The sequence below is a fragment of the Austrofundulus limnaeus genome, unplaced genomic scaffold (genome assembly GCF_001266775.1).
Source record: "Austrofundulus limnaeus strain Quisiro unplaced genomic scaffold, Austrofundulus_limnaeus-1.0 Scaffold62, whole genome shotgun sequence".
NCBI lineage: Eukaryota > Metazoa > Chordata > Actinopteri > Cyprinodontiformes > Rivulidae > Austrofundulus > Austrofundulus limnaeus.
In genome coordinates, this window is record NW_013952464.1 from 1,273,596 (window position 1) to 1,287,991 (window position 14,396).

The following is a 14,396-nucleotide window of genomic DNA, read 5'->3' on the forward strand; positions in this document are numbered from 1 at the left end:
CATGCAGTAAACATGTTTTTAACAAACTCACACCCTAATAAAAGAACTGCAACTTTGATGGCCCTACATAATGGAACAGTACCTCACGGCATATYATTCAGGACAGTAGATTTTTCTGTTCCATTGTATTTTTCAACCTGATCCACTCCGCGACCCTCGGGAGACACACCGGTCCTTTTTGCTATGAGCTTGGAGGACAACAGTCACGGAGCTCTGCAGAAACAAACACAGTGAGAAGGGCGGTCTGTAGCGGAGGGTCAGCAGGCCAGGAAGGGGTGGGGGTGCAGGAGGTGAGCAGGAATATAATAATGACAAACAGATTCCCGGCCACAGTGCCTCTGGGGAACCTTTCCACCTTGTGATGTCCAAAGACCTTGTACAGCACTCAACAAAGGGACAGGAGATAGGAGTGGTGGGGGCGCTATATGTGTGTATTTGTCTCTGAGGTTCTAATTTATTGGCCCAATAATTTGCTGATGTGTACGAGGCTGCATGCAGCTTGGAGCAGTAGCCCAGAACATCAGGGGCCTCGCTTCATTAGGCGCCCGCACCCTTAAGCTGCTGACATTTCCAAACTTGTTCCCCAGTCTTCTAATTGTCGCGAAAACTCAGAGTGGAGACGACGACGCTGAAAAGCTTTACACGCTGGATGTTGATTTGATGTCATTTAGCTCGCTGCATTAAAAAGAGAGAGCACGCTTTTATATGTCCTGAAGACCACAGATATAGAAAAGTAGCTGCACATTTATATGAATAATTGTCTACACTGGAAATGAATTATGTAATTTGTAGAGGAACATACCAAATATTACATCACAAATTCACAACTTAAGACTGTTTTTATTACACAAAACAATCTCAACACATATGTGTAAAACATGTCTCTGGAAATCATAAATTGTGCAAGAATAATTACTGAGCTGCCATTATTAAGATTATTTCTATTTCTATTGTCACTGAGTCTGAGGTAAACACTCACATGAGCACAATTAACAGAATTTAAATCAGTTCTCACCCAAATAAAAAATGTCAGGGCTAAATGTCACCACAGAATGATTACATCACTGAGGAACAGTCTCTACATTTCACTATTACAGTCCAATTTGTTTTAAATAATGACAAAAGTTTGAAAAAAAATCAAAACGAAAGAATTCAGCATCACAATTAAGTAATCGGTTTTGTCACAATAAATTCTTGTAAGAAAAACTCGCTACAAAAGTGTTGCATGAGCTAAATAAAGACCTGCTGGTATTCCACAATAAAAACACAGAAAAATCAAAAGATCCCACAACTGTTCCCCGGAGGTTCTTCGCATCCATGTAAGAAGAATGAATGTTTTCACAATAAAGATTGGGTTGATTTAGGACRAGTAAGAAGTCACAGAAAGGAAAGCGAGACATGCATTTATGAACACATTCCAGTAAACGTTCTGTTGCAAATATTTACTCTAAAAGGTTCTTAGGATCATCTGTAATTTTGCYGCACCAATGAAAAAAACAACAGCCTTTCACAGTCATTACTGATACAATAACAAACAAAACAAAGGTCCGACTTCATGACTGGTGGATAAAGTGGTGTAAACGGATCAGTTGGTCCACTTTTGTGTGGAATGCATCAATTAATTAAGTTTTTTTTTACTACTTGTACTCTCGTATGAATGTAATGCTGTGATGTTTTAATTTACTAATTTAATTTGTTTTTGTTTTATTTTATGTGAAGTGCTTTGTGATTTTATGTCTAAGAAAGGTGCTGTATAAATAAACTTTACTTACTTACTTATAATAACATTTTTCCTGACACTCTAATGAATGCTGCAGTGATACACTTAATAAATCCCAACATTAGTTACAAAAACTTTAAAACAAAACCCCACATTCCAGAGARCTAAAATGTTCAAACACCAGACACCAAGAACAAAGTCAGATGCTCCTGGTCAATACTCTAACTGCTCACAGGCAGATAATAATGTGAACTGTGGTTAAAATACTGATTTGGATTTTGTTTTTGTTGATAAACATTTTTTTTACCTACATAAAGAAAATAATAAAGCAGCACATATTGGAAAAACCCCATGTGCAGCAGTTTAATCTTTAAATATGTACAGAACCAGACAGATTGAAGATTTTAACAGGTTCCTGATAACGTTAGGCAAAAACACCACAATGTCACATAATAAAAACAAACAAATAAAATGTATTTAAAGTGATTCATAATTTAATCTTTAATAATTATTTTTGGTTATTCTGATTRTTAACATGGTTACTCCCATGTTGTATGAATATACATACATCCATGAATGTATTGATAGTTTTGCTTTCATTACAATCATTGGTCAACTAGGGTTGTTTTAAAATAATAACAGAAGATCAGGACAAAAATACAGAATTATACAGCTGAATTTGATGAAAATACCAATATTTATTTATAACAATAAATACCTATTGTGTTGAACATTAATTATTTTTGTCATCCTGGTTTTTGTGACCTAAAACTGAGAACCTAACTTGCTAGGTAATTAACTTAAACTAGGTAATTATTTGCAATGTTTGTGTCAAAACACGGATACTTTGAAAGAAATAATAGGGGATGTTGTCTGTTTTTTGATACCTAAACAATTGCATTTTACTTGATCTATTTTCTCACCTAATTAAAACCAGGTGTAACATTTAAGGARTTTTCCCTCCTTCTGCCATCATACACAGCTGACTGACAGCTTGCAGGAACCGTATGGGAAGTGGGAGGATTCTCTATATCCCTGACTCTGACATGTAATTAAAAGCATTTAAATTAAAGAATGCTTTCATAAAAACTTGTAGTGCTTTTGAAACTATAACTGTTTGAACCCATTGTTTACCYTGAAGCTAGCACATAAACGTAGCGCAACTGTGTTTGCTGCATGACACGTTTCACATGTTCCCCCATGTTTGTCTTGTATGTCTTCTTGAATGGGTGTTTCKTAACTGCCCCCTCYCCCCTTACCTGAATGTACAGCACCTTGTGAATTTATTTCTGTGAAAGGCRCTATATAAATAAAACTTTACTTTACTTACTTTACTACTGATAGTATTGCAGTCTGGATATTGTATCGAATTTGGAGTCGCGTGCTTTGGTCTAAACTTTWATATCTGACCACCTTCCACCAATGTCCCATCAAACATTATCAAAGTAAAGAAAAAACACATTTTAAAAATCCCAAATGTAAATGTACCTAACAATTTGTAGTTAGGACTAAAGGTTTTGTCTGTTTGCCTGCACTCCACCTCTACAGTAAGAAGTTAATGGAGGCGTGGGCAAGTATTTTAGTAAGTCATTAAAATCAGTCCGTAGTTTTGATCAATTYGTTTCTTGTACATGTTCCAGTTCAGGCTCTTGCCTGGCCGTGTTCATCTCTATCGCCACGGGCTCGTTCAGCTCCCTCTGCTCCTCGGAGCTGTTCACCTCATCCTGGTTCTCCGAACTGATTTGGTTCTGCTTCCTGTCTTTTTCCAAACTCTCTTTATCTAGCAAGTGGTAGTTGTACATGTTCAATATGAAGAGAAAGAGCCCACCGGTCACGATCACTCCTCCACACATGAAGAACAGGTATTTGTAGTCACCAAAGACATCCACCAGAAACCCTGGGGCAAGAAAGATGCAAAGAGAAGATTAAAGCCCAAATAAACGTAAGATTAGATCGCTTTACAGCTTTGAAGGTGAGCTCTGATGTGGCTTCCTCTATATGTGTGTGAAAGAGAGTAGGAGCAAACACGGGCCAATTTGAGAAGAGCCACTTAAGAGTTGACAGAGAGCCATTGCACCCTTCCTGGCTCTCCTGCTTTTGCTGGAAAGGCAATTTGGATGGCTGCTACCAAAACGAATCAGAAGTGAAGCCCATTTTCAGAGCCATAAATATCAAGCCCAAAGTCTGCAAAAAAATGACAAATGTGGTTTAGATCAGATTTAAGCCTCCAGGTTCTCACAGGCTTAAGCAAACTTTACCCAAACACCTATACTGAGTGGGACTGCCCTTTGGTCACTGCCACAAATAAAACCAAATAATTTCTAGTTTTTAAGACATTCAAGTTTATCAGCAACAATTTTTATTGCCTTTTTTTTTTTAATCTGAGAACAGCCAAAACCAGCTAAATCTTTTTCAGGCTTTTACTTAATCTGCTTTTCAAAACATTTTCATGAGAACAATACATTTAAAATCTTCAAAAATGTTTATTTAAGGTCATTACATAATGATCGGCTCTATGGGACATTATCATCTCAAGCTTCTCGATGTATTATCTGATTGATCGCGCTCATCTGGTGTCTGCACTCAAATGACCACTATGCTCATTAAGACAGACTAAGATTGGCTGAGCAATAATTACGTCCATCTGGCACAGTCACCTCTYTTTGAATGCATTCGCAGCCTAATTATGGCCCAGGTACAAGACTTTAATGACGAGAGTTTGAACTGAGCGTCATTAAACACCCAAAGCAAAAGGCTAATTACGCTCACTTACCTCACTTCCTCCTAATTGGCTTGACCTGAAGGTGTGGAGGAGCAGTAACAAGCTGATATGGGATAAATAACGATTGTGCCCTCTGGAGGAAAATGTTAGGCATGCAAGGAGGCACTTATTTACCCCCATTTAATGAGCCCCTCAGAAAAAGGTCGCACTGAGGGGGAAATTTTAAGTTTTCACTTCATTAAAAGTCATACTAAAGACAAAAAAAAATGTTTATCAGTGAAATGGTATGAAAAGCTGAGATGATTTATTCAGAACACTAAAAAGCTGCTTAAATCAATGTTAAGGTTTAGTTAAAGATTGGTGCAAAGGTTAGCATTCTTTGTTCTGTCTCTGAATGTTTTTAAAGAATATTTTTAAATAAACAAGTAAGGACTTCAACTAAAGCAGAGCATTAAAGGGACATAATGTAGAAAGCCTTTGAGTTTGCTGGATTGTTGAGTTGAATCTCTGATGGCACTTTCTTTAAAAGGATTTTGGCAGCACTTTATAAGAAYTACACCTCATTAATTGTTAATTAAYCTTGAAAATATCAAKAATTAAGGATGATTCATACTTRATAAGCTATTAATTAACATGTATTAATGCTTCACCCATACAGGTTAAACCAACATACTTATTGTTTATTTATGTTTATTAACTCATGAATTAACCATTCTATATATTTTGTGTCTATGTGTCTATGTGCTCACTTTCACATAATAGACAGGAAATAATGGTTAGAGAACGTTTGAATTGACGACTAATTCTGCCGTTCATCAATAATTAAGGCAGTTGCTAGTAGTTAAGTCTTTTTGTGAACCCTTCTAAAGTGCAAACTATTTATGCTTTTTAAAGTATCTGTTAATGTAGAAAAACCCAGAAGGGCCGCAAAGTGTTTTTTTCACCTGTGGAACTCAAGACTGAAATCATAGTCAATTCAAACACTTTACTTTTACAATTTATTTTTATATGTTCTAAGGAAGCTAAGATGTCWTCGAACTGTAGTGAATGATTTCCTGATTTCAGTTCTGCTTCATGTTCATGGTGCCTTTTATAAATGAAACATTACTCTGRCTACTTTGGAATTTGCCTTTCTAATCGTCTAGTCTTGTATAGAGACAAAATTCTACCAATATGCCTCAAAAGATCACAAGAACACATCACTTTTTCAGCAGGAAGTCAGAATAAATAACCAATTTCATGCAAACCAAACCAACACTTTACGAATAAATATTTACAGTAACATGTTGCTGAAGCTCTGGATCAGACTCGAGTTTCAGAGTTTACATTATTGATCTGCTCTTTGGTCTACAATGTTGTAATATTTATCTGAAATGAAGGGATTGTGTAATTGAAAAGATGTTCCATCTTGTGTTGTACATTTGATAAAATTGTCTGTGTTGGATTTATCAGCGTCAACATAAAGATAAGAAAATCATTCAAATTAATGGGACAGTTATGACCTTTTGAAGTGGAAGGTTATGGACATTTGTCTTATCTTTTAGAGATAGCTCTTTGAACAGACTCATTTGTTTAAAATAAGCGTTTAAGGCAAAACGAATGGACAAGCTAACAGCTAGTCTGAAGGGGCTCAAGAACAAAAGGGATTGCTGAGGTTTTTAAACAACTTCTTTCTTTAGCTGTTCATGCAAACACGGTCATTAAAACTTTTAAATTGCAGTGAAAATTGCCTTGCATGGTTACACCAACAGAAATATTATGATCTGCAAGCTGSAAGTTAACTAGACTTTAGCCAAAGTGCTACAAATACGTATCTCCTGCTGCTTTTATTTGTGCTTGCAAAGAAAAACAGAAATGTATGTAAATTTTAGTGTAGTGTATCTAACAGAGATGTAAGAGTTAAAACAGTATCTGCAGCAACCACCTTTAAAATATTTCACTTTAGGCTAGGCTTGGGTGAGATACCATTTAGCTCAACATTTTGGTCAGAATTGAACTCAGTTTCTGCAAACTGACTCTGTTCAAAGAACTATCTGCAACAAAGAGCGATAAAATGTTCAAAACCCTTCCACAGAACCCAACTTCAGAAGGTGCTAATTTACTAGATGTTTTATTTTATGGGTGTCCCGATAACAGTTTTTCTCAAACGGAGTATGCATGCCGCTTCAGAACGGTTTACTGGGTCAAACAATGTTTTAGTCAGACAGAATCAATAACAAGGAAGCAAAAAGTAAAGAATTAGAGAAAAATTATTAATGTTAAATGTGCCTCTGGTCTGCCTCAGTTGGGAAGAGGGGAGGAGGGGGGCTGCTTTAGAACCGTTTACTGAGTCGAACAATGTTTTAGTCAGACAGAATCAACNATTTAATACAGCTGGCAAAATAAATTGTTAAAATATTTATGATGTGCTTCTGTTTTTTAATTCAGGAGATTATTTAAAAAATCCTTCATTTTATGAAAAGAGCCTCTTGATTCAATAAAAAACTCCGGTTTTTAAGAAAATGGCTGCTTATCAATTAATTGTTAGTCAATCTATAAGATAAATCAACTTCAGATTAATTCATTAATCAATAACTTGCATCCCTAATTTATACAGGAATGAAATTAATTTATATCTACTCATATTCATGTAATTAAACGTTTTAATGATTTGGCCGATAAATCGATTAATCGAAAAAATAATCAACAGATTAATCGATTATTAAAATAATCGTTAGTTGCAGCCCTAGTATCAGGACATCACTACTTTATTTTGTACGTCTCTCCATGTTTGTTGTGTTTGTGAGTGTGTGGCTCATGTTTGGAGTATGTTACCGGCAGCAGGTGGTCCCAAAAGCATGGGGAAGCACTCTATAATGGTCACCAGTCCAACAGCACTGGGGAAGTGCCGGTTTCCCATCAGGTCCATGAGGCATTCAAAGATTAGGGCGAAAACCATTCCAAAGCCCACACCAAAGAGTACAGCATAGACCACCAGCAAGGGGTAGCTCTTCATCAGGGGACACAGTAAATGGCAAGYACCGTTGAAAACTATGGCGAAGCTGAAGAGGTACTGGACTCTTGGCCTGACCAATTTGCTGTTGGCTAACAAACCGGTGCAAGGGCGAATGAACATGTCCACAAAGCCCATGATGGACAGCAGATAGGCTGCAGCATACTCCTCCACACCTTGGCTGATTGCATAAGCTGACAGGAACACTATGGGTGCATAGGCGCCAAAAATGTACATCACATTTCCTATGAGGTAAATGACAAAGCCTCTATTCTTAAAAAAGGTCAAATCCACAAACTTCATAGATTTCTTCATACGCCTTCCTTTTAGCTTAGTGTTGCCTTTCTCCACTCCATTCATTAGTGCACCAGAGGATGGTTTACGAAGAGGAGTTATGGGTCTCATCAAGGCACCAGCAACACAACAATTAAGCATCACACCCCCTAGGATGAGAAAACTTCCTCTCCAGCCAAACTGGTCCAAAAGAAATTGGTTGACAGGGGCCAGGACGCCGAGGAACACTGGACTCCCAGCCATAGCAAGTCCATTGGCCAATGGTCGCTTGACGAGGAAATATTTACTGATGATGGTGAGAGATGCGTTCAGGTTAAAGCAGAGTCCACAACCTGTGTGCAGAAAGATTGGGGAGAGAAAAATATGTCACGTTTTAAATCCCTCCAAAGAAAAACTGAAGAACCTAAACTCCAGAGGGTACTAACTAAATTAAATTACAACTGATTCTGCTAAGCGCTCATTTAGGTTTCATCTCATTTTACTTTTGCCAACTAAAATCTCATTACAGAATGCTGAAATTATTTCAGATATGATTTGTCCATTTAAGTAGAAATAAATTAGGGAGCCTGGGTAATACGTTCTCTCTCTTGCTTCTGTACGCTGAACATATTAATTTAATAGCAACCTAATTTAAGGAAGATGAAAAGTTACAGCTAGGTGGTTATGGTTCTATATTTCTCCTTCCAAAGTTAATCTTTTGCTCTTGTCTGGATCCATAGGAAAGCTAGTGAAAATGGGTTTGCCTCTTTTCTTCTCTATTAAAACAAGTCCGAGCAAGAGCTTCTATTTTTTCATCAGAATAGGCTCTGATGGAAATTTGCTTATTCTCAGGTTTCCCGTTGATTTTTCAGTCGAGTCGACTGTGATTTCTCACCGTACAGGTCTTTGCCAAGCAAGGATCTGAACCAACCAGAAGAATTTGGCACAGAAGCAACATCATCATACACTTTTCGACAAGTAAATACTGGCTATCATCTTTTTAATTTAAAAATTTGAGTAAAGACAGAAAGGGTGCTTTTGTATTAGATGGTTATTGTTTTATACTTGCTGTTATTACTGTATGTCAGCATACCTGCTAGGTAAAACTGCTAGATACCTACACGTCATTAAGCCAGGCACACGGGTGCAAAGCAGGATCAGCACACGCCTATGGGCACCACACAAAGCTTAGCCACTTGCTGGGCCGATTAATCCTTCATTTGAGCTTTTGGCAGGGTAATGTGCATCGCTTGGGGGGGCAGAGAGCCCCCATGTGACGAGGGCCATAAAAGACTATCCTCTTTGGGATCAGAGATAGTTCTGTCTTAATTACTGTCCTGGTGCTGATCCTCTTGCTGCTCTAACTACAATCCAGGAGTTGTGGCAGTTGCACAAAGCCCAAGACCAACAGCGTGAAGGCCAAATCAGACAGATCTAAACCAAAAAGACACAAACTGCCAACTTCACTGCAACTTATCCTTGAAAGGAACAGTGAGTAAAATGAAAACTAGTTTTGGTTGTTGGCTGTGTGGAACTGAAAAACTCCCAAAGTAAAACTGCATGCAATAATATTGTGGTTTAACTTTTTAGGCACTAATGTTTCTAAAAGCAAACTACAACAATAAAAAAGAAGACTTTAAACTGTGCTATACCTCCAATGATGCCAATGCTTAAATAGAGATAGACGATGGAGCTCCCAAAAGATGCGGTTACCATCGAAACCCCACACATCAGTCCACCTATCATGACGATTGGTCGACTTCCAAATCGACTGACCAACACACTGCTCACAGGTCCTGGGAAAATAAAGAGTAAAGTCATTAATTTACAAATGAAAAGTGGAAATAATGAAAATCATAAAGTATAAACAGTTTGAATTACAGTTAATTTATTATCAAATACAAAGCAACTTGTCAAATTTTGTCATTTTAAAGACAACCTTTAATAATGACTGGATCAACCGAACACTGTACAGCTTGTGAATTAAAAGAAAAGAAAATTGGCTCATCATTTACAAGTTGGGTTATATGGTGATACATGTGTACAAAAAGGGCAACACTGAGCCATTTAGAAGAAGACATGGTGTGTCATCTTCTAATGTTTGAAAAAACGACCTGCTGAATAGGTTCAGCAATTAAAAATGTCTAACACTGTTTCTCTTCAAATGTTATGAGCAATTAATAGAGTACATTATGAATCAGCTTTTCAGTGTCAATGTAGAATTGTAAAGTACAGTACTTTGTTACATCATTCTCTTCAGAGTAAAATAGTAACAGATTTAGAGAACAGGAATTTCTGAAGCAAAAACAGGTCATGCTTAGAAAACAGATTTTCATGGCGTTATGTCGAGATCACAAGTTATTTGTCTCGTTATGTTGAGAAAGCACAATTTGTTTCTACTATGAAGTCTTGCTGTTGTAATAAAAGGTGGTTCTCATTGTTTCACTGAAATTTGAAAGGCCTTCCCTGAAAAGAACATATATTGTTCTAAAACCTGCATATTTGTTTTTGCATTGATGGTGCCTTTCCAGATGCGTCAGCTGTTCATTCCATAGGCAGAAACACTACCCCATACCATCAGAGAGGCAGGCTTTTGAACTGTGTGCTGATAAATGGCTAAATGGTCCCGAAAGAGCCTGAGCTACTATTCCTGGCATGTAGTGAATAAAATTTTGATTTTTACAGTGAACATTTTGATTATGTCCTGCATCTTCATTTTTCTATTTCCAGCTGTAAACAAACATCTTCAAAATAAAAATTCTCTTTGGCAGTGAACATGTGAACATCAACTGCTGAGAAAGTCCAAACTGTCTTTGGTGAGCATAAGTTCATACATTTAAAAACAAGGGCAAAAGAACATCCCAGTAGGTGATGGAAAACTTACATGCATGTTTCCACAAGAAGGGGCCTAGCAACTCATTATACTTTCCCCTGATAATGTATAACTCTACACGCAGTGATCAATCAGCAATTGAACAGTCTTTTATATGCCGTCAACCTTTCCTTCATTTATAACCTTGCCTGAAAGACTGACATTGTGCCACCAGTCATTCTACAGCATTCCATAATGAAAATGTCTTTCTACCTTTCTGCCATAAAGACAAGTTGTTTGAATATAGATTGATCTTACCCAAACTCTGCAGACAAGAAAGTGGGCATCATTCAAACTGCTATCTCTAGGTTGCTAATGAAAACTGAAAATGTAGCTGATTTTCAGGGAAATGAGAAGAAGGTTGGCGATAACTGAAACCAGCATAGAAAAAAAAAAGATTGACAAACATGACTTTCTCCAAGGACACGTTTCCGTCAGTGTTGAATTGATTTTTTTTTAGTGGATGAGAATTAAATCCTGACAGGAAGGGAAAGCAATGCTAGAACAAAACATTGTATTACAATAACAGAGATAATTATTCGCCCTGCTTATGTGTGTACCTCTCCCCAAATTATCTCACAAACCACTGGGGGGTGGGGGGGGGGGGTATTGAAACTTTCAGAAAGTAATCACTGCAAAGTATTAACATTTGGAGTCAACGTATTAACCCAAAGTTGACTACACCTCAGCCATTTTTACAGATACTGATTTAAAGTCTGGAGTGGTAGTAGCAAATCGGATAAGATTTTTGTGTAAAATTTTGCCACCAAATATTTGGTGTCAACTCTGTTYATCTGTCAGCAAATATATCATGAACCATTGGACAGACCTTATGAAATATTTTTGGAAATAATGATTGGCTGTACTGTACCAACAAAAGTATTCACTGCTTTACATGTTTTATGTTTATATTGCTATCAAAATGCCCCAGATAAACTGCCATTTTTAACAAAAACATTGAAAAAAGTGAAATCATATTTCTACAGGCTGATACCAATCAAACAAAAATATGTACTGCAAAATATGTGATTGCATAAATATTCACCCCCATAACCGAGAGTGTCTTAATTCAACTCTGAGAAAAGACTATTGAAAATTACAAGCTGGGGGATGAATACAAAAACATTTCCAAGACCCTAAACATCCCCAGAAGTTCTGTTAAATCCATCATCAAGAAATGGAAGGATATTGAGACATGTGTTAGTCTATCAAGAGCAGGTTGCCCTCACAAACTGACTGTGCAAGAAGAAGAACAGTGAGAGAGACCACCAAGTAGGCTTGAGCAAAATCACATTGTGTCAATAATCATCAGAAAAGCTATCATCGATTACTATTTGCCACTTTGTGATTACTGCGATTAGTGTTGTATGATCCTGATATATTTTTGTTTGCAACTCCCTCCCACTATCAACCTGCAAGAAGGCAGAGCCGTTTGCTTCTAGACAAGGTGAACTTTTTGTTGTATGGAACTGATTTGGCTTCATACGTATGGCTTTAAGCAAATCTGGGCCATTTGCAAGGTGCACAAAAGTGAAGACAACAGGAACTTGTTCAATCATCTAACCAGAGTACAATAAAAGCCAGACGATGTGGACTGAGGCAAACTCTCCTACAGGAAATGGTGGGAAACAAATTAACTTAGCTGAGATTCCACAATGTCCTCAGTTAGTCTGAAGGTTATGGGTGGCAAAGTAAGAGCATGAAGATGTTTGGTGATTTGTAAGTGTAATTATAGAACAAAAGGTAACTGGTTTAGAGTCAACATGCAAGTGCATTTGTCATCTCTTAATCGTCATATTAATAGCCATTGGCAAAATGCCATAAATAATGGTGATTAATTTTTTTGCCAATATCGCTCAAACATACCACCAAGATGGCTGTGAGAACTCTAAATAAGCCATAAGCTTCAGCAGGTGAGATGGGAGAGACTGGAAACTTAACCAGTGCCCAAATTCTTCTCCAGTCTAAGCTTTATGGCAGAGTGGCAAAGAGAAAGACACTATTGAAGAAAAATTAAATGTTGACTAAGGTTTATTATTAGAGACTTTAATCAAGATTTAATTTGACTTTGCTTCAACTGTGTCTTTCTCTTTTCTACTCTTCTGATGTAAAGATCAGACTGGTGAAGAACCTGGAAAAAAGCTGTGTTTTAGGTTTCTTCTATCTAATCTGCTAAAGTTTGTACTTACTACAGCGAGGTCACAGGTGTCACRGTGGTCTCACTCACTACTCTCCTTGCACAGTCACTCAGTTTGTGAGGACAGCAGGTCACACAGACAGGTCCACTGATCTAAGATGTATTTTAAAATTCTTGATGCACATCCTGCAAATGCCCCAGTTATAGGACTATAAGCATGTCTGCAGACTGGAAAAAAACATCTTTTTTCCAGCTGCTAAGCTGAGCTGACAAAATGATCCTAAACAATTGTTTCCTTTGCACACAAAGGAACAAATATCCATGAGGCGGTTTGTACAGTTGACCAGGTGCCAGCAGGGGTCAAAGATAAATCATCTTCCTGACTGCAGCTGCACCGCAGAGATGCGTCTCTCTTTCTACCAGCATTTCCATTTCCATTATAAGTTTATCATTCAGACTCCTTTGGTCAGAGGTTTCCTGAGAAGGCTGTCATGTCTCTCCCAAGAGGATGCGGTGTCAGACCCCGGTGCGCTCTGATATATCCCTGCCGTCTCTCTCCTCTACTGGGTGACATTGGACTCACAAAGGACAATATGATAAAGTCTTGTGCCTGATCCACAGCGGCAACATATATTTCACGAGCGTACTCCCTGGCTGAGAGCAGGTAAACCACATCACCCGCTTTCCTGTAACCTTGAAAGCAACTAGCGGTGCCTTTTATTTAATCTATTCAGTCATATTTTGTGTTGTCCACATGTGTCACAAATACAGCAGAGTGTGAATACGGGACAAAGCGCATTGTTGAATAGTAGTTTCATGTGTTTTAGATTGCTTTGTGCGGATGTCACATGGGTTCATCTGGACGACATGGTAGTTCAGACTGTTGCCTCTCAGCAAGAAGGTCACAGGATCATCTACCGGTCGGGGGGACTTTCTGGGTGGAGTTTGCATGTTCTCCCTTTTAAATCCAAGTCAGGTGACTAATACATGCCGGCATTTCTCTAATTAGGCAGCCTCACACCATGTCTGAGTGCAGCCACTCACATGAAGTCAATATATCAATTGTGTATCTGTGGGGCTGAGTCCACAATACAAAACGCACAGATCATTTTGTATGGAGTTCAAATAACTGCAAAATAATTTATCAAATGACTCAAAAAAGTGGGTTGTTTTTATGAATTTGAACCCAATGCTAAAATATGAACTTCTTAATATACGTTTATACTAATATCCATCAGCAGCCAGTTGTTTGTTATAGTTGTGTTATATATCATGTTTCGACTTTAACTGTGTTCCGAAGATTAAATAACAGGAATGATAAACAATGAAAATAAAATCAGAGCTGACCTAGTTAATATTTGCAGGATTACAAAAGTACTCTCTGATAGTGAGTTAAAGATGCTGACTGAAGAACATGTGCTGGCCTACAGATCTGAGATCTGAATTCCATTTTTGACATCATGCAGCTTATTGGTTTTTCCATAGATATATGAGTGAATGTCAGGTGATGAAGACCAAAATATTGGAAAATTGCATTAATAAACAGATGCAAAAATATAAAGTTGAAAGCAGTGGCGTCATTATGTAGTTATCACATCAGAAAACAGCTTTCTTTCTTTTTTTTTTTTTTGATGGCCTCCCTTCTCCCCCTTTAGCCATCCTCTCCACACCATTATTATG

General features: G+C 37.6%; 1 protein-coding gene across 1 annotated transcript in view; it reads right to left on the minus strand.

Annotated features, from left to right (window-relative positions):
• Window positions 1-824: 824 nt before the first annotated feature.
• The window catches only part of LOC106518521 (monocarboxylate transporter 2), a 24,835-nt gene continuing 11,263 nt past the window's right edge, over window positions 825-14,396 (minus strand). Inside the window, exons 4-6 of the mRNA XM_014009853.1 lie at window positions 9,360-9,503; window positions 7,257-8,060; window positions 825-3,617 (exon numbers count right to left, since the gene is read on the minus strand). Of these exons, the coding sequence (XP_013865307.1) occupies window positions 3,334-3,617; window positions 7,257-8,060; window positions 9,360-9,503 (1,232 nt within the window). The 3' untranslated portion in view covers window positions 825-3,333. The remainder of the gene's footprint in view (window positions 3,618-7,256; window positions 8,061-9,359; window positions 9,504-14,396) is intronic.